The following is a 17,370-nucleotide window of genomic DNA, read 5'->3' as shown; positions in this document are numbered from 1 at the left end:
CGCCGGCGCCGGCGAGCGGCCGGGGCGCGGGCGGAGGGGCCGACGGGGGAGTAGCCTCGGAGCCCATCTGTCGGCCCCGCGCGCGGCCGGCCGGTCACCAGCTGCCGGCGCCCTTGTCGCGGCCAGATGAGCCGGCTCAGCGAGGGCATCGCAGCCCGGCCCGCAGCCGAGCGGGCCCGGCCGCTGACCCCCACCCCGGCCCCCGGGACCGGCTGCGAGCGGCAGGGGCCCAGCTGGAGAGGCCGGGGGCGGGGGTGGGGGCAGGCGGGGAGCGGCGGGCTGGCCTCATTGTGGAGAGAGGAAGGCGGCGGCCAGCCGCCCGGTGGGGGCCCCTGCGCACGGCCGCAGCGCCGAAGGGGAGAGGGGCGCACAAAGTGTCCTCGCTGCGGCGGAAGGAGACTGAGTCCCCCGCCGCGGCGGAAGGACACTGAGTCCCAAGAGGGAAAGTGGGGCTCACAGAGATGGCAAAGAAGGGCTGAGCGCGGACAGGCGCCTGGTCATTTGTAAGAAGTTTATTTCGACATTTAAAAAAGAGAGAGAGAGAACCCGAGGGGCCTGGCTGCCTCCCGACAGAGGCCTGGGGTCGGGGTGGGGGTCAGGCCCCCTGGGCCCCTTCCTGCCCTGCCTGGGAGGGGGGCGGGCACAGGCCACAGACTCACTGATTCACGGACACAGTCACGGGCTCATGGGTCACGAATAAATAACTTCATGTACACTTTGCACACCGTATGTACAGCTCCGCGCCGGCCGGGGGGCGCCGGGACTGGGGCGCCACGCTCCCCCTCCCCGGCCAGGGGTGCGGGGAGGGGTTCGGTGCACAGCTGGGGCGTGGAAGGGGGGGGAGCGAGCGCAGCCTGGGGTCGCCCCGCCTGCTTCCGGGAGGGGCGAGGGGGTGCCTTGGGGGCCGGCAGTGGGGTGTCCCGTATGTACATCCGTGGTTGGAAGTGGCTCCGGCTGGACTGGCCGGGAGGGAGGACGCGGAGGGCCGTTAGGGAGACTCGGTCCGGGGGCGGGGCCTCAGTAGACTTGGCATCTGGCCCTCGTGCGGACGCCGGCTGGAGAGCCGGACGGAGGCCCCGGGGCTGGGCGTTCACCCCGTGCCCTCCGGGAAGCAGGCGGCCGGGGCGGGCGCGCAGCCCCGCGGGGCGGCGGGCGCTTCACCGGGGCTGCGCGGCGCGCGGCAGGACGCCGGCCAGCGGGGGCAGCGGCGGGGGCGGCTCGCTGGCGCCCTGGAGTCCGTGGATGAGGATGCGGGGCACCAGGGGTCTCTGCAGGGCGGGCGGCGGCGCGCTGGGCCCGCGGTACAGATACAGCGCGGCGCCGGGATCCAGGTTGGAAACGAGACTCTGCGGGTAGAAATAAGGCGACGGGAACATCCGCTGGAGCGCCGAGTAATTGCCTGCCTCCGCCAGCAGCTCCAGCCCGACGGCCGTCTGTCGCTTCCATTTGGTCCTGGGGAACCGAAATACATGCGCGCGCCGGGGTCAGGGCTGTGGTGCCCAGGGACCCCGGCCCCTCAGAGTGCTAGGCCCGGGGCACCTGCGGGAGGCCCAGCGGACCGCGCCAGTGCGTTGATAACAGGGCGCAGTCATTGCCTCGTTCAAACTTTCCCCCGCCTTCCACAGCCGTTCATCCCCATTTGACAGATAAGGAAACTGAGGCGTGGGCCATTTTTCCAGGTGTTCTCTCGAAAGTGGTCGAGCCGGGGTTCTAAGCCAGGCTTCCTGACCCCGATACCCTGACCCTAACCCGGAACACTCTGCTGTGGGGGTGGGGCCGCAGGCAGGGCCCTTGGAGCTGCTGTTGGAGCTCCGCCCACCTGTCTGTCCCCGGGGGAGGGGGGGCGAGATGCCCTGGAGAGGACAGTGGCTGGGGGGAGGGGAGTCAGTGAGCTAGTCCCAGAAAGCGACGCTGCTGCTTCTCCCAGCGGCACCCTGGGAGCGGTGCTGCACCGTCCAGGTTCCCAGTCAGTGGCCCTTGGGCGGAGGCGCTCCCGGGAGATGGCAGATAGAGAAGGCACACGCGAGCAAACCCGCTCCGCAGCACCCAGGCCCGAGGCTGGGGGCAAGCCCTGCAGCCCGTCCGGCACCGAGGCCCGGAGGCTCAGGCAGGGTGCCCGCGGGAGTTGGAGAGGGCAAGGAAGTCGGGACCCGCTCCTTGTCAGAGCTGCGGCCTGGACCCCTCGGTGTAACTGGCCCGGGCGGCTGGGCCCGTCCCACCGAGCCGGGCTCAGCCACACCAGCCCCGTTTCCCTGTCTGAATTATTCATCGTCATCATAATTGTGTAATTACTGTAACGGGCCTTAATTATTGATGCCCGGAGCAGTAATCGATATTTATTATTAATGGGCCGCCGTGTTCTGAGGCTTGTTTATGGGAGGCACCAGTCCGGCCTCCACGAAGAACACGGGAGAGACCGTGGGCGCAAGTGTGTCTGTGGGTGCGAGTTGTGCCGGTGTGAGTGTGTGTGTGTGTGTGTGTGTGTGACTGTGGGTGGAGTGTGTGGGTGTGTTTGTGTCTGTGTGTTTGCATGGGCATCTTCATCCCGTGAGTGTGTCGGGGAGGGAGATGGGAAAACAGTGGGTTCCAGACCAGTGCTCAGCACCAACTCCCAGGCCTCTGGTCCCGCAGTCCCCAGAGCGCCGGGGCGGGCCCCTGTCCTCCTCCGTCTCAGCACTAGAAAGGCCGATGGGGCCAGGAAGGACCAGGTAGCGCTCAGAGCCCTCCCCCGCCCCAGCAGCTAGGCGCGCTGGGCTACTACTGCTACACTCCCCTCACACCCCTGCTGTCCTCCCCCAAAGACACAGGCCCCACCCCTCCCCTGGCCTGGGGCTTCCACTGGGAGAACTGGGCGGCCCCAGACTGGAGCTGGGGCTGGTCCGGCTGGGGGTGGGGGGGTGGGGGTGGGAGGACCTGGCTGGGATAGGGCAGGCCTGGGGCGGACCGCCCATGGCCCACGCGTCCGTCTGTCCACCAGTCCGGGAGCGGGAATAACTGGGTTACTAGAGACAGTCCAGGTCTGTCTTTCTCCCTCATCGTGATCTTGGGGCAAAGCCTTCTGTCCTGGGGCCTCAGTTTCCCCACTTTTACAGGTTGGAGAAAGCTCAGGGGCCCTCCCCAAGCACCGTAGACGGGTTTCCACGCAGAGCGGACGGGAAAGGAGAGGTGGCCCTTTCCTTCCGCCCTCCCCCCCCACCCCACAGCGGGGCCTCACCTGCGGTTCTGGTACCAGGTCTTGACCTGCGTGTCGGTGAGGTTGAGCGAGGCGGCGAGCTCCATCCGGTCCTGCACACTCAGGTACTTCTGCCGCTCGAAGCTGCGCTCCAGCTGCGCCAGCTGATGGTCGGTGAAGGCGGTGCGCGCCTTGCGTGGCTTCTTCAGGCGCACCGGGGGGCTGTCCCGCGAGCTGGAGATCTCGCGGTCGCCTTCCTCCTTCACTGCGGAGACACAGTGGCCCGTCAGCTCCCGGCCTCGCCGCCCGCCCGCCCGTCCCAGCGGCTGCTCGCCCGCCAAGGCCGGGTGAACTCGGCTCCGGACAAGCACGGCTCCGGCGGCGGCGGCGGCCCCACCACACTCAGGGGCTGCAGGAAAGCCGCCAGGAGCACGGACCACAGGGGCCCCAGGCCGAAAAGGACTGACACCACCTCCGGGAGAAATAACCTGACGCCGAGAGACCTCAGCCCACCTTCCCTATGCCGCCGCGCTCCCCGGAGGAATACACCGAGCACCCGGCTGAACTCAAAGGGGGAGGGGACCCAGGGGTCCCAGCCGGCTGGGCTGCGCCGGTGCGTGCTCAGGGGTGCTGACCTGTGCTCTGCATCTGCGCCCGGCTCCTCCGGCCGCGCCTGGGCTGGGAAAGGAGGCAGCCGAGCGCCGGAATCCAGGGACAAAAACCCGCGTGGAGGGACGAAAAGCTGGGCACCCCAGGGCGAGCCGTTGTCCGGAAGAATAATGCGCCCACACCTCTCCTGGCCCCCCTGTGGACGCAGCTCTGGGAGGACGGTGGGCCCCAGTCCCGAAACCGCCACAGAGCCCGGCACCGGGAGGCCGGGGGACCTGGGAGTGGCGCTCAGTGCTCGGAGAAACGAGCAACGCCTTTGCCCCTCGGTGCGCGCACCGCCGAGGTCTGCGTCCTTGTCGCCACGACGCCCACGGTGGCTCCCGCTAACGCCGCGCTGCAGCCCTGAGGTCCCCCTGGGTCCCCACTGCTCAGGCAGGGGTCGGACCCGACAGGGCGGTTGCTTCTTACCCAACACTTTGGATTGGGGTTGACGGCCCGGGAGCCCAGACATGATCAAACGCGCTCGGTGATCTCCCCTCTCTCTCCCTCCCCCCGAAAATGATGACAGAACCAAAGAGACCCCTTCCCCCAAATTGGTGCCTGGCTGGGGCCTCCCCCACTCCTATTCTCTGGGTGTTTTCCTTTCTGGTGAGTTTCATTGTCCGTGGCGTTTGCAGCTGACAGGGTTCAGCTGAACGTGAGTTGATTTCTCTCTGTAGGAAACAATAATCCGGTTAATTGAGCCACTAGGGAGTGAGACTTTTCAACCGGAAAGGCAGCGGTTTGCAGCCGGGAGGGCGTGGGCTCCGTGTGCACCGAGGCAGGCTAGCCGGCAGGGCACCTCTGGGGAGAGGCCGCCTCCTCCACCCCGGCGCCCGGCGGGCGCCCTGCCTGCCGGGCTCGGGCCACCTCGGCAGGTGTGCTGGGGTGGAGAGGACCGGTCCTGCCTGTGCCGGCAGGGAAAGTTTAATCGAGTGCGAGGAAACGAGGAGCCGAACCCCAGCCTTGATGTCATGGAGACCTCACACTGTGACCTACCGGTTCCGCGGGCTGTGAAAATCCCCACTTCTCGGGGCTGAGGCCAGAGGTGGGGGGGGGGTGGAGTGGAGGTGTCGGGAAGACGGGGGGCTTTTCTCTAATCCCTCTCTGGCGCCGGCTGGAGCCTCCCAGGCGCCCTCAGGGCCACTGCCCCTGGTCCAGAGCAAGGCCCCGCAGGCAGAGACGCCCTGACCCGCCTGCTTGGAGCAAAGGGCCGGTTCGGCTTCTCAGCGGACCGGCGTCGGCTGGAGCCTCTCCGAAGCCAGGGCGGCCAGGGCAGGCACCGTACTGCTGCTCTGGCTCTAGCGTCTCCAAACGTCCTCTGCGGGAGCCTCTGACACCAGGGGCTCAGGGTGGACTGACCGTCCCTCCCGGCCTCCCTCGGAGGAAATGACTCAGCACAGCTGGTGGATGGGGAGATGCCCCCCGCCCTGGCCGGCTTGGTGTGTCCGTCTCCCCACCGGCCCTCCTAACTCGGCCCTGAACAGGTCGCCTCCACGTTTGAGGGGCGCCCCAGAGTCCATGTCGGATGTCCCCACTGCCTTTTCGCCCGCGGCTCTGATAGCAGAGTCGGCACCGCCTGCGGGTGGGTGTGGGGGGGACCTTCCACCCTCCGCCACTCCAAACCTATCTAAGCGATATGTGGACAGCCAGCCCTCCTTACCTCCCCGATCGGATATCATCGGGGACGGGAGAGGGAAATGGATATTCCAATGATCTTAAACGAAACCTCTCCTCAGGACCCCAAATAAAAGGAGACGAAGGCCAGCTTCTCTCACCGCGAGCGGCACCACCACCAGCGTGCGACGCGGGGGACTCTTGCGCCCCACTGGAGCCACAAAGCTGGGGCGTGTGGAGAGTCACGCGCAATAGAGCCGTGCTATACACACACACACGCCGGTGCCGCTTCTCCGCCCTTCCCCTGCACCCAGCTTCCTCCAGGGCGGCCTTCCTTTGCCTCTGTAAACGGCCCCCGGAGAGAAGCAGGCGTTTCCAAGGCCGAGTGCCGCCGGCCCTCCTTCCCGGGCGCTTCCCGAGCTCGACCTGCCCGTGTTCTAGGTGCTGCCGGCCCGGCGGGGCCGGGGCGGCTGGGGGCGCGCGGGCAGCGAGAGGTACGCAGAGGAGCCCCAGAAGGATTTCGGTGTGAGGTCAGGGCACGCCCGCACGTGCACTCGCGGTTGCAAGGAGAGGATTGAACGCGCCTCCCTGCGTTTCCAGGAAGACTGGGCGCAGACAGGGGCCGGGAGGTGAGGGGCTCCGAGACGGGAAAGCCGGAGCCTCGCAGGGAAGTTCCGTCTGATGCACGCACGGGGCTCGGGGATGAGTCACGAGACGGGAAGAGCTCCGAAGAGCCTCTGGCGGCCCTGTTTTCGGCTGGACGGGGACGCCGGCTCCCTCCACCGGAGCCCAGACACGGCCCTGACTCCAGCTTCTTCCTAGAAAGAGCTCAGCCCCTGCGGCCTCACCAGTGAGCTCAAGTCCAGGCGGTTCCCGGGGGCCAGAAATAAAATCGGGGCGCTCCTTCCTTCCCCCGCCTGCCTTCTTCGTTTTCCTCCTCCTTTCTCCCCTCCACCCCACGCCGTCCCCTCAGTCTAGCCCTCGGCTCCCTGGTTAACACGGACGAAACGGGGAGCAGCAAGGAGACGGCTCACGGAGGTGACAGGCAGGTGAAGGGCCAATGACCCCCACGTAGGGGAGTAGGGCTGCCCCCTCGGGTCCCACAATACCGGAAATCGATTGCTCAATCCTTTTTAAAACCAAATTCAGTGAGAGCTCTTGGGCGGGCGCAGGGTCCCCTCCCGACCCGACTGCTTCGGAGCGAGCGCTCCTTCCGCGGGACTCCCGGGCCCGGGCGCCCTGGGTCCAACAGGGTGCGAAGCCCAGGCCCTCTTCCCCTCTGGATATTCAGATTAAAGGCTGGAACATTCTGACTGTTCTCAGCGCCCCTGCTGAAATTTTCTGCTAGGTTTTCACTCTTATAAAAAAAAAAACGGGGGTGGGGGGAGCCTTCCAGCAGAGCCCTTTGGGTCCTCCGTTGCTTCCTGGAGGTCTTTGCTCAGTCACAGGCTCAGCCAGACAGGAGCCTGCTCCTGCCCCCCGGCAGCCCTGGAAGGGGAGACCCTGCGGAAGTTTGGAAAGTTTGCTTCGTGCATTCTGGGGACTCTCTCCGGGCGCACAGAGCAACCCTCTCCCCACTGTCTCCGCCGGACTCTTTGTTGCTGCAAGGCACCGCCACGGGCGGTCGGCTCAGACCAGACCGGCGGCCCAGCTGGGCCCGGGGGGAGCTCCGAGGCCGCGTGTGCGTGTCCCCGTGTGTGTGCCCTTGAGTGTCACTGCCAGTTTGTGGAAACACGGTGTCCCCCAAGTTTCCATCTCCCCTTTCCTTACCTTTATACTCGGAGTCTGACGAGGCGTTGCTGCCACTTTTGTCCAGCTTGTCTCTGAAGTCCTCCCCGGCCTTGGCCGCCAGACGGCCCCCCGGCTCAGGGGCTGCGGGCTGCCCGCTGCTGGAATAGGGCGCACAGGCTGCCAGGGGCTTGCAGTCAGCGAGGATGTCCCTGATCAGGAAGGAGGAGGTCACCGTGCGCGACTGGGCCGGGGCCGAGAGCTGCCCGGGCTGCAGGTGGGAGTCCAAAGCGGGGCCCGGCGCCCCGCCAGGCCGCGGGGCGCCCGTCTCCAGACAGTCCCTTCCGGGTGAGGCTGGCGAAGAGCAGCCGCTGCTGCTTTCGGAGCGCGGACTCAGCTCCAGGGGCGATCGGCAGTCCCCAAGCAAGGGGTCCCCCTTGGGAAGGGCGGGGCTGCCCGCTCGGTGGGAGAGGATGGAGTCGATCCCAAAGCCATTGGAGCCTTCCATAGCCAAGCTGCGACCTGTGCTCTCCAACAGCTCCCCACCCACCCCCAGCCCCAGCCGCCGCTGCCCCTGCCCCTAGCTGCGGGCTGGCATGGGGAAGGCGGGCAGGGAGCCTGCGGGCACCTTGGATAGAGTTCAGCCTTGGGGGAGCCCGGCAGCTCTGGGCCAACCTCCTCTGCGCATTAGATCCAAAAGGGCTCAGCGCGTCTTCTGCAGCACCGCGCCGAGCCGCCGAGCCGAGGGGGGGTGGTGGGAGTGTCAGGGAGGGACGGGAGGGAGGGTGCGCCAAGTTGGGGAGAGCAAAGGGGGAGACGGGCGGCCCGAGCGCGCGCTCCTTTGGCACCGAAGAGACGCGAGGACGTTGGAATCTAAACGCAGAACGGCTTCTAGAAATCCAAACCGCACGCTTCCTCCAGGCAAGCGGTGGCCGAAGGCGGAGGGGTCAGCCCCGCGGATGGCAGCGGGCTACCCGCGGACGGAACGAAGCGCACCTGGTGGCGTCAGCACCGCGGAGAGCGGCGGCGGCGGCGGCGGCGGCCCGCGGCGCATGACGCCTCACCTGGCCGGGGAGGTCCTCTCCCCGCGCTCCCCGCGCTCCCCGCGCTCCGGGGGCCCGTCAGCACCGCGGACAGCGCCTCCCGGCTCGGCGGCTGCGGCCGGTGCTCCGCGCGCGCCTTCGCCTCCCCCCCTTCCTTGAAAAAATGAACTTGTGTCACTTTTACTTTGGGGCTGGGTTTTTTTTTTGTTTGTTTCTTTTTTTTTTGTTATGTTGTGTGTGTGTGTGCGTTTTTTTTTTTTTAAGGGGACTCGCCCACGTGTCCCCGGAGTGATGGCGCTGATTGGCTCTGGACGATTTTGGGGGTGATGTCACAGCCCCGCAAGCCGCTGCCCGATTCCCTTTCAGTGTGATTAAAAGAGACACTGAATTAATTACAGCACAGACCCAACTGTTTACCGGCGATTTCCACACGGTTTGCTTTCATTAGGCCGGTGATGAGGCTCCTAATGAGGGTGATTAGCCGAGAGGGGGGGCGGGGGAGGGACGGGCTGGCAGGGAGGGGTCCGGCGCCGGCTGCCGCTGCCGGCGGCTCGGCGTGCGAGGTTTTCAAAGTTTCCCCGACCCGCTCCCACAATTATTCGGGTTATTCGTCCGCGGGGCCGTCACAGATCCGTGTTCTCGCCGCCCCGACCCCTCCCGGTTTTTCCTCCTCCAGCAACAAGAAAGGGGCTCAGCTCCGTGCAGACAGAAGTGTGTGTGTGTGTGTGTGTGTGTGTGTGTGTGTGAGTGGGTGTTGAAGCCCTGTCCTGCGTGGGGACGAGATTTTAATTTAAGTCGCACTGTTTTCCGGCCTTTCCCTTGGGTTCTAGATGTTTCCCGAGCTGGGCGAGCCGCAGCCCTCTCCGCTGTCTCAGGGCCCGCGGCCTGGGCAGCAGGCGGGGAGGCCTGGCGTCCACCCCGAGAAGGGACCGGGCGGCGGCTTCCCTGTGGGGCGAGGGTGCAGAGATTGGGCGGGTCGTGTCTCGGGCGTTGGGGGGACCCTGAGACGTCCGAGCGGCCCGAGGGAAGGCGGCAGGGCCCCCCGCCCAGCCGACGGCGCTCGGGTGGCTCGCGGCGGCGGCGTTTCTGTGCCTCTGAGCGGGCGCGCCCCGGCTTCCGAGGGCGGAGGGCGGGCGGAGACCTGTGCGAACCGCCTCTGCTTCCGCGCGGAGCCGGAGCCCGCCTGCCCCGGGGTGCATTGTCAAGGCAGCGCTGGAAATACAGGCTTTTCCTGGCGAGTAACCCGCCCCCGTGCCCGCCCGACCCCTCCGCGGTCCGGTTCCGCGCCTTTCAGGGTCGGCCTCGGGTTCGCGGCCCCGGCGCGGCGGCCGATCTGGGGCGCGCCCCGGGCCCTGGGGTGGAGATCGGGTCTGAGGTTCAAGGACCGAAGGTGAGGAGCCCGCGGGCCGGCAGCGCGGCCCGTGCGCCCGAGGCGTCCTCCGCCGCCCCAGGCCCAGGGCCCAGGCCTTCCACAGCGGGCCGGAGCGCTGTCCCCTCCCCACCGGCCCTCGGAAACCCACCCCGGCCCGCGTGGGGCTCAGCGTGCGAGGCCGCAGCGGAAGAGTGAGGCGCCCACAGCCCCCCAAACCCGAGACCTCGCCTGGGGAAGTCCGGCGCAACCGGCTGAGCAGAAACTTTGTTCTCCCTCGGCTGAGGTCGGCGGTGGCCTCCCGCCGCTCCCCGCCTTCTCCCCCTGCGGCCGCCGGCAGATTGGAGGCGGCCTGCCGCCGGCCGAGCTGGGGGCGAGGACGGGTGAGTCCCCGGGGGACGGCGGTCCCCGCTCGGCTGCAAGCTGTCGAGGAGGTGGGAGGGCGGGCGTGGAGGGGCCAGGAGCGGACAGACCCCCGCCCTGACTCGGTGGCCGCCGCCGCCGCCGTGGGCGCCGCCCGAGGTGGGGCTGAGCCGCGCGGTCATTCTGGTCATTCTTTCTTGTGCGGTGGAAAGGGAGGGGTCATCAGTCATGGGACCCTTCCCGGCCAGGCTGCAGCTTGGGTCGAGTTCCCAGCTCTGGGCGCCTCTTAGAGACCCCGCGCCCCCCTCCACTCTCTCACCCCACCCCTGCTTCTCCGGCCTGCACCCGCATCTCCAGAGGAACCCCATCTCCGCCGGAGCACCCGAGGTCCCAACTCGGGTCAACATGACTCTCCTCCTGGGCCTGTTCAGGGCCCTGCGGCTCCCAGGCCAGGATCCGCGGGGCCGGCTGCGTCCTGCGGCCTGCGGGGCGCTGCGGGGACCCCAGCGCGGCTGGCTGGCGAGTGCGCACCGCCGGCGAGGAACGGCGGGAGGAAGCGAACCTCTCCTCTCGCGGTTGAAAAGCACAGTCCGGGGCCCGCAGCCCCGGCCGCCCTAGCCGTCTTCTCTGAGCATCTTTGGGCCCCACGTATTTAGCAGGTTGCTGGAGCGCCATCGTTAGTCCTGAATGATCGCCTCTATTAGAATATAAAACATTCCAGGCGACTTGTTCCTCTCGGAATTTACTGGCGGATCCCGCCCTGTCTCACGTTTTATTCCAGTTTGGGGATTTCCAGCTCCACCATGCACCTCCGCCTTCCTCTTCCCTTCACCACCTGGCTGGTTCTCGCCTCTCGGCTGGTCCACAGCCTGACGGTTTTGTGTGGGCTCACCTGGGCTCCGGTGCGGCTGAGAGCAGCCCAGGAATCGGCATTTTACTAGGCACCCAGGGGATGGGGTGGGGGATCCGTCCCTCCCTTTGGGAGAGGAGGCCGGCGGGTCCTGGAGGGGCAGAAGGGCTGTGAGGCCCTCACAGCTGGCCCCGAAGGCTGGTAGGTTGGTCACCCAGCCTCTAAGGGCTCCGTATAGGCAGCAGGAGGAGGACCTCTCTCCTCCTCCCCAGCCTCGGGCCCCTGCCCTTGGCCTTCTTGGCCCCTCCCTGGGGAGGACGCCGGGCCTGGTGGGGTCCTCAGGGGAAGGAAAGGGAATCTGTGTGACCAGGCCGCCAGGACCAGTGCCCAGGCCCCTTTCCAGGATGCTCGCCCCTTCTCCCCAGCCTCTGACTTCCTCTCCGCACGCTAGCCCCCCGCAGCCCGGCCCCTGCCCATCATCCTTTGCAATTGCTCTTCTCAACCTTCGGCTTCTCGGGGACTGAAGGCCCCGGAAGGCCCCACCCCCAGACACACCCTCAGGGTGGATGCACAGCAGAGACCCCTCCCCAGGGCCCCCGGGGGGCGGCCGCACTGAGGGTCCCTGGGGAGGCCCAGCCCTGTCCCACCCTCCACAGCCGGAGTCTCTCGCGGAGACCTCAGCTTTCCCTTTAGGCCCAAGATGTTCACGTCCGAGGTTGGTGGCCGGGGGCCAGGGCGGGAGCGGCCCGTGGACTGGGAAGAAGCAGCCCAGCTGTGGAGTCACACCCTCCGCACCCGCACCCGGGGCTCTTTCCTGGCTGGGGCCTGGCTCCGGGTCCGGAGTGGGCCTGCGCCTCCGGCCCAGCCCTGCTTCCTTCCAGCCCCGCCTCCCTCCCCACAGGGTGGGGGGTGGGGGTCCCTGGACGAGCAGGCAGAGCCAGTGGGAAGATGTGCTCCGAGGTTTCCGAGAATGACCCCGAGGTCCCCTCTGCTCACAGGTGACCCATGACTTGTGTGCCCCCCTTCCCAGTTCCAAGCAGCTGCGTGCGGGGAGGCGGACGCCCAGGGTGGCAGGGCGGGGCGGCTGAGGTGCAGGCTCTGGCATCGGAGGCTGGGGGTGGTGCCCCGCCTCGGAATCCAGGGCCCAGACACAGGCGAGCCCCCCAGGTTTTTATGGAAACCTCGAGTTGCTGTGTTGTCCCCCGGGGCTTCTAAAGTTTTGATTGGCGGGATACATTGTTCGTCTTGGTCACTGAGTCGGGGGCAGCCCCGCAAACAGCGCCTCAGGCCTGGGCCTTTGCGTCTCCGCTGCCAGCCCTGCCCTGCTCTGTGACCTCGAGCGAGCGTTTCTCAGCCATCCACGCGGTCGTGTTGCCCACTGCACGCGGCCACCGCGAGGACCCCGCGCTCAGCCAGGCAGCGGTGGTGTGCGTCACGTGGACGACGGGCAATGACGCCTGATAGTCACGGCCAGAGTGGCTTCTCAGGCAGGTGAGAGCACCCCTGCTTTTCTCCCTGGCCACCCCCCCACCCCGGGGAGGGGTCGGCTCCCCCCTTTGCCCACGGCCTTCCACCCAGGAACGGCTGTTCGTGCGGAGAGGGAAAGGGCTGTGGCTGAACCCGGCCAGGCCTGGGTGCTCGCTCCCCGGCTCTGCGAGCAGATGGGCTGGAGCGAGGATCTGGACGGTCTGCGAGCTTCAAGGTCACGCTGTTCTCAGCCGCTTTGCTTGGTTTGGCCCCAAGCCCCGTGGAGCTCCCGCCGCCGGCGAGAGAGCATGCGCGGTCCTTCCCTCCCACGCCTCCCGCTCTCGCCCGCCCGCCCGCTGCTCCCAGGCAGGCCGCCGGTCCCACGCACGCACGGTGCGCCGCCCGGGCGCTGGCGGCGACGGGGAGGCAAGGAGGACAGAGCAGCGCTCACAGGGGGCCCGGGGGGCCCGTCGGCATAAATCCCCTTCGTAAATCATCTCCCATCTGCAGGTTCGAGTTTCTAATTTACCTGCATTCGGTTCTCAAAACCTGGAGAAAAAGCCAACGTGGTGGGGTTTTTTTTTTTTTTTTTAAATTCTTTTAATGATTTCAAGCATCAGAGATTTCCCGAGTGAAAAGAAACGAAGCATGAAGGCGGGCGGGGTCCCCAAGGACCACACTGCGTGAGGAGGGGGCGGCGTGTGATCGGAGGCACCGGCCTCTCGGGCTGTCGGGCCTGAGCTGCGGGTCTGCGGGCTGCCTGGGGTGTGCTCTCCCTGAACCCCAAAACCTGTGCTTGCTCCTGCGCCAGCACTGGCCGAGGAGCTGCGATGGGCGGACCGACAGGCCAAACCACCTCCATCTGGACCCAGGGACCGCCCGCGGGGACTGGACGGCGGCCTGTGTGCGGAGGGCTTTCTCCGCCGGCTTCCCGGAGCCCTGGCCTGGCAGGCAGCCTGAGTCTGGTCCGTGGCAACCATGGCTGCTGCCGAAAATCCTGGACAGCAGCTGGACTCCAGACTCGCCCCCCTTTTCTTCTTAGCAGGAAATTACTAAGTATGTGGTTCTATGGGAGAGACCCAGAGAGGGAAAGGAAGGGAGAAAGAAAGAGAGAGAGAGCCGTTGGGGGAGAGGGAGTAAAAGAATGAATGAGGCTTGGGGTTTTGGTCGAAAGATCTGGAAACAGGCGGACTTCAGCTGGGACGCAGCCTGACCGGAAGCCCGCCCTGCCAGCCGGAGGAGGCGGCCCACTGCAGCCCCCGCGGGCCGCTGAGTGACCCCACGGCCTCCTCCGTCTCCTCTGGCAGGGCTGCCTGCCCCTCACGCCCCCCACCCGGCTTCAAGAGCACTGTCTCCAGAGGTTCCTGCCATGCTCCTGCTCCCAGGCCAGCACTCACTCCCCCCTACTCCCCCCCCGCCCCCCCCAGTGCACACAGCAGGGGTGCCACCTCCCTCCCCTGCCTCGGAGGGGACTTCCAAGAATTTCAAGCTGACCAGGTGGAGGTGCAGCCCCGCTGCCCCTGCCCCCAGCTCACGAGGACAGCACGCCTGGTCCCCTTTGTTCAGTGAAATCTCTGCGGGGGGGGTGGGGGAGGAGCGGGTTCCAGGACACCCACCCAGGGGCAGGGTGTGGGGGAATGCCCAGCAGCGGGGAGACCAGCAGACCCGGGCGCATGCCCCACCTCTGGGGTGTGGTCGGGGCGCTGGGGCTGGAGGGCTCCGCTCTCCCCGGCCGCCCACCTGCCGGCACGTGCGCCTGGCCTGGGGCGGCTCCGTGGCCTGACGCGCCGGCTGGGCTCCGGCCTCCCTGGGCAGCTCTCCTCCGTCTGTGAAGGGGACGGCGGCGCAGGGAGGCTAGCAGAGGGTCCCCAAGGCCCCTCCAGGCTGGAACCTTCCGGGGCACTACCCTGGGTCACGAGGGACATCCGAGGGGCCCCAGTGGTGCGGGGGGACCTCTCCGCCAGGGTCAGCACAAATGAGGACAGGCATTCGCAGTTGGCCGACGGGACAGGACACCTAAGAAGGTGGACTGAGACTGGAATCCGACCTGGGGCTGTGTGCAGGGCACAAATAATTAACGAGGAGGGGCGGGCCAGGCTGGGGGAGGGAAAGGCCGGGAGCCTCCTCAGCCTTGCACTCGGACTTGCCAGCGGGTGGCGCTGTAGGACAAGGAGCCGAGGGACCCTGGGTGGCCAGTGGCTGCTCAGGGAGCACCCAGAGGCCTGGATCTCCAGGAGAGGAAGGGGGCGCGGCCCCCAGGACACCCATCACAGCCCAGCAGGTCCCACAGCCTGCGGTCACCTGGCAGGAAGCGCCAGTTGGGGTCTACTCAGACACGAGAGGTCTCCCCTGGCTGTTTCCGGTCAAGTCCACCCACCCCGTCTCCTGGGCCCAGGCCCTTGGAAAAGCAAGCCTGGAGGCGCGTCTCTCTCGTGGCCGTAACACAGCCCTCCGCCCTTGGGCGGGCCGACCCTAACGCCAGGCGCTCCAGGAAATTCTGTGTCCCAAAGCTCCCCCGCCCCCATCCAGTGGGAGCTCAGAGCCAAAGAGTGTGATGAGTTAAACATATCTTTACCTTCTTTTCTTTTTTAAATAAAGCCTTTATTTATTTCTTTGTAGAGAGAGGGGAAGGGAGGGAGAAAGAGAAGGCAGAAATGCTGATCGGTTGCCTTGTCCAGGGACCTGGCCCGCACCCCAGGCACGTGCCCTGACTGGGAATTGAACCGGCGACCTTTGCTCTGTGGGATGAGACCCGACCCACGGAACCACGTCGGTCAGAGCAAAATATCTTGATCCCCGTGACACGCCCGGACACAGACGCCTTCGTTCCTTTGGACGTCCTGCCCTCGCCCTCGATCACGCGTGGGGTCTGGTCGCCCTTTCGGCGCGCTTTACTGACAGAAAATGATAATTCTCACGCATCTGCTGCTCCAAAGCGCCAGGCCTGCACCGGTCACGCTGTGCGCCCTCATTCTCGGCCGCGGCCGTCACCTCCTTCCGCTGCAGCGGGGCCCTGGGCTGTGCCCCATCCCTCAGATGAGGCTCAGAGAGGTCAGGACACTGGCTGGAGGCCACACAGAAATTACAAGGTGGAGCCGGGCTTCACGCTCTTGACCCGTGGAACGGCTGCTGGGCCGGCTCAGGGGCCAGGCCCCTGCGGCGCTGCGCTCCCTGCTGTCACTCGAGGCCCCCTGCCCGCTGTGGGTCAGGTGGCCTCGGCTGAGGTGGGGACAGGGGCGCTGGTTTCCCTCTGGCTCCCGGGCTGGAAGGAGGGGTGGGTTGGGGTCTGAGGGGGTTAGTGTGCGTGCCATTTCCAAAGCAGGCCTCTGAGGCAGCGGGCGGGCGTGTGTGTAAGGGCTGCGGCTGCTGGGGGAACTCAGGTCTCTGATCGCCAGCCTCTGGGTCTGTAGGGGGCGTGACCCATAGCCGACATGCATGAGGGGCTGGCGGGGGGCGTCACCCCACAGAGGTCACTGGGCACTTCCGGCAGGCTGGGCCCTTGGAGCTGAGACTCCTGATCCCATGCACTTCCCTTCTGGAGAAGGCGGGCGGGGACCAGGAGATCGTTGCAGAGACCAAAACGGGTCGGTAGGAATTTAAGGGGAAGCTGTTTCAGGGACGGCCTTTTGAGTTGGGGGACTTGACTTTTAAGCGAAGATCTGAAGCTAAGGCACGAAGGGGCAGGCAGGGGACAGTCTGGGGCCCAGGTGCCCCAGGCAGAGGGAAAAGCTGGCAGAAAGCCCAGGGCAGGAGTGAGGGGCCGTGGGCAGTGGGGGCAGGCAGCAGAGGCGGGGCGTGAAGCCAGATGGGCAGCCCCAGTGGTCCCACCTGGGGTCCCGGCCTGGCCAGGAGTGCGGGTCTCACTTCAGGACAGAGGGCGGCCACTGGAGCGCGGAGAGGGGCCGCTCCGTGGAGATGGGCGTGAGGGTGAGGCTGGGAGCTGGTTACCGGACCAACTGCAGTTCCCCAGAGACAAGACAGGGACCCCCAGAGAGGGGGTGGGGCCGCCGGCTGGCCGGTGGGTCAGAGGTCAGAGGCGAGGGACAGGGAGGAGTGAGTGGAGGTGTTTGGCTTCAGCAGCCGGGTCCTCGGTGGTCTCACTTACGAGGCGGGGAACACAGAGGGAGAAGCAGGTTTGGTGGGGAAAGTCGGGCGTCTGTCCCGGGCGGGTGCGAGGCAGGGGCTGGCGCGGCAGGGCCCAGTAGGCAGCGGGCCGGCGCGTCTGGCTGGGGCTTGGGGAGGGATCCTCGGACCAGAAATGGGTTTGGAGACGCCGCAGTGCGTGGGGCTCTGGGCGGCGCTGTCGGGCGCCCGGGAGGAGACCACGCACCTCAGAGCCTCTGCATGGATGCGGCGTCCTCCTCACAGCCGTCGTGACTCTGCCGGTTCTCAGATAAAGACACAAGAGGAGGGTGACAAACCGCATTTTAATCTAAAGTAGGTCGGTAGGTGATCTGTGGGAGGAAGCCAAAGAACACGCAGAGAGGTTGAGGTGAGAACCGCCGCCCCCCCCCCCCCCGGGAGTCTGGCGGGCGCGTTCCCCGGCCGGGGGGTGGGGTGGGGGGGGCCTCCAGCCCGCAGCTCTCTCGCTAAGGGTTGGCCTGCACGGTCAGCGCTGGTGGCGAAGCCCTCGCTGGCCTGCCTGATCGGTGGGGTGGCCCTCGGAGCGGGGTCCCGGGGAGGTGACACTGCCCGGGGAGACGCCAGGCGTCCCCAGGACAGCGACTGAAGCTGCCGTTTGCGGTGCGAACGGAGGGCTTTCAGAGCACAGTGCCGGCAGCACACACGGGCGTTCTCAATGCTTCGTGGGCGGGGCCTGGGGGACAGCCCTCAGCCGGGAGTCTAAATCCTGCCTTGTACCTTGGTGGTGTCCTACTGGGTGGGGGCTGGAGAACAGGGGGTGTGTGGCCTGGGCAGAGGGGTGCTGGGCACCGCTAAACTAGCGCCGGCTATCCTAACGGGGGTGCTCTTGGCAAGAGTAGTCAACCCGAGACGGGGATCTGAGGTCCTTGTGGAAGCGGAACCCACGTGAAAGTAGGAGGGCGTCTTCTGTGAGTCAGGGCGAGGAAGTGGAGTCCTTCTGGAATTTTCTACGGCAGCCCGGACGGAGACT

The 17,370-nt window shown here is 66.8% G+C and overlaps 1 protein-coding gene across 1 annotated transcript; it reads right to left on the bottom strand.

Moving 5' to 3' along the window:
- Positions 1-1,157: 1,157 nt before the first annotated feature.
- On the bottom strand, positions 1,158-7,673 carry BARHL1 (BarH like homeobox 1). The gene is made up of 3 exons (XM_045846497.1): positions 7,208-7,673; positions 3,215-3,437; positions 1,158-1,452 (listed from the first exon to the last, which is right to left on the bottom strand). Exons 1-3 carry the CDS (start codon positions 7,671-7,673, stop codon positions 1,158-1,160), a joined length of 984 nt encoding a protein of 327 aa, XP_045702453.1.
- Between the last annotated feature and the right edge of the window lie 9,697 nt (positions 7,674-17,370).

This window comes from Phyllostomus hastatus, unplaced genomic scaffold (assembly GCF_019186645.2).
Source record: "Phyllostomus hastatus isolate PE091 unplaced genomic scaffold, TTU_PhHast_1.1 phas_contig_495, whole genome shotgun sequence".
NCBI classification, from domain to species: domain Eukaryota; kingdom Metazoa; phylum Chordata; class Mammalia; order Chiroptera; family Phyllostomidae; genus Phyllostomus; species Phyllostomus hastatus.
The sequence above is the reverse complement of the archived record's forward strand: the minus strand, read 5'-3'. Positions and strand labels throughout refer to the sequence as shown.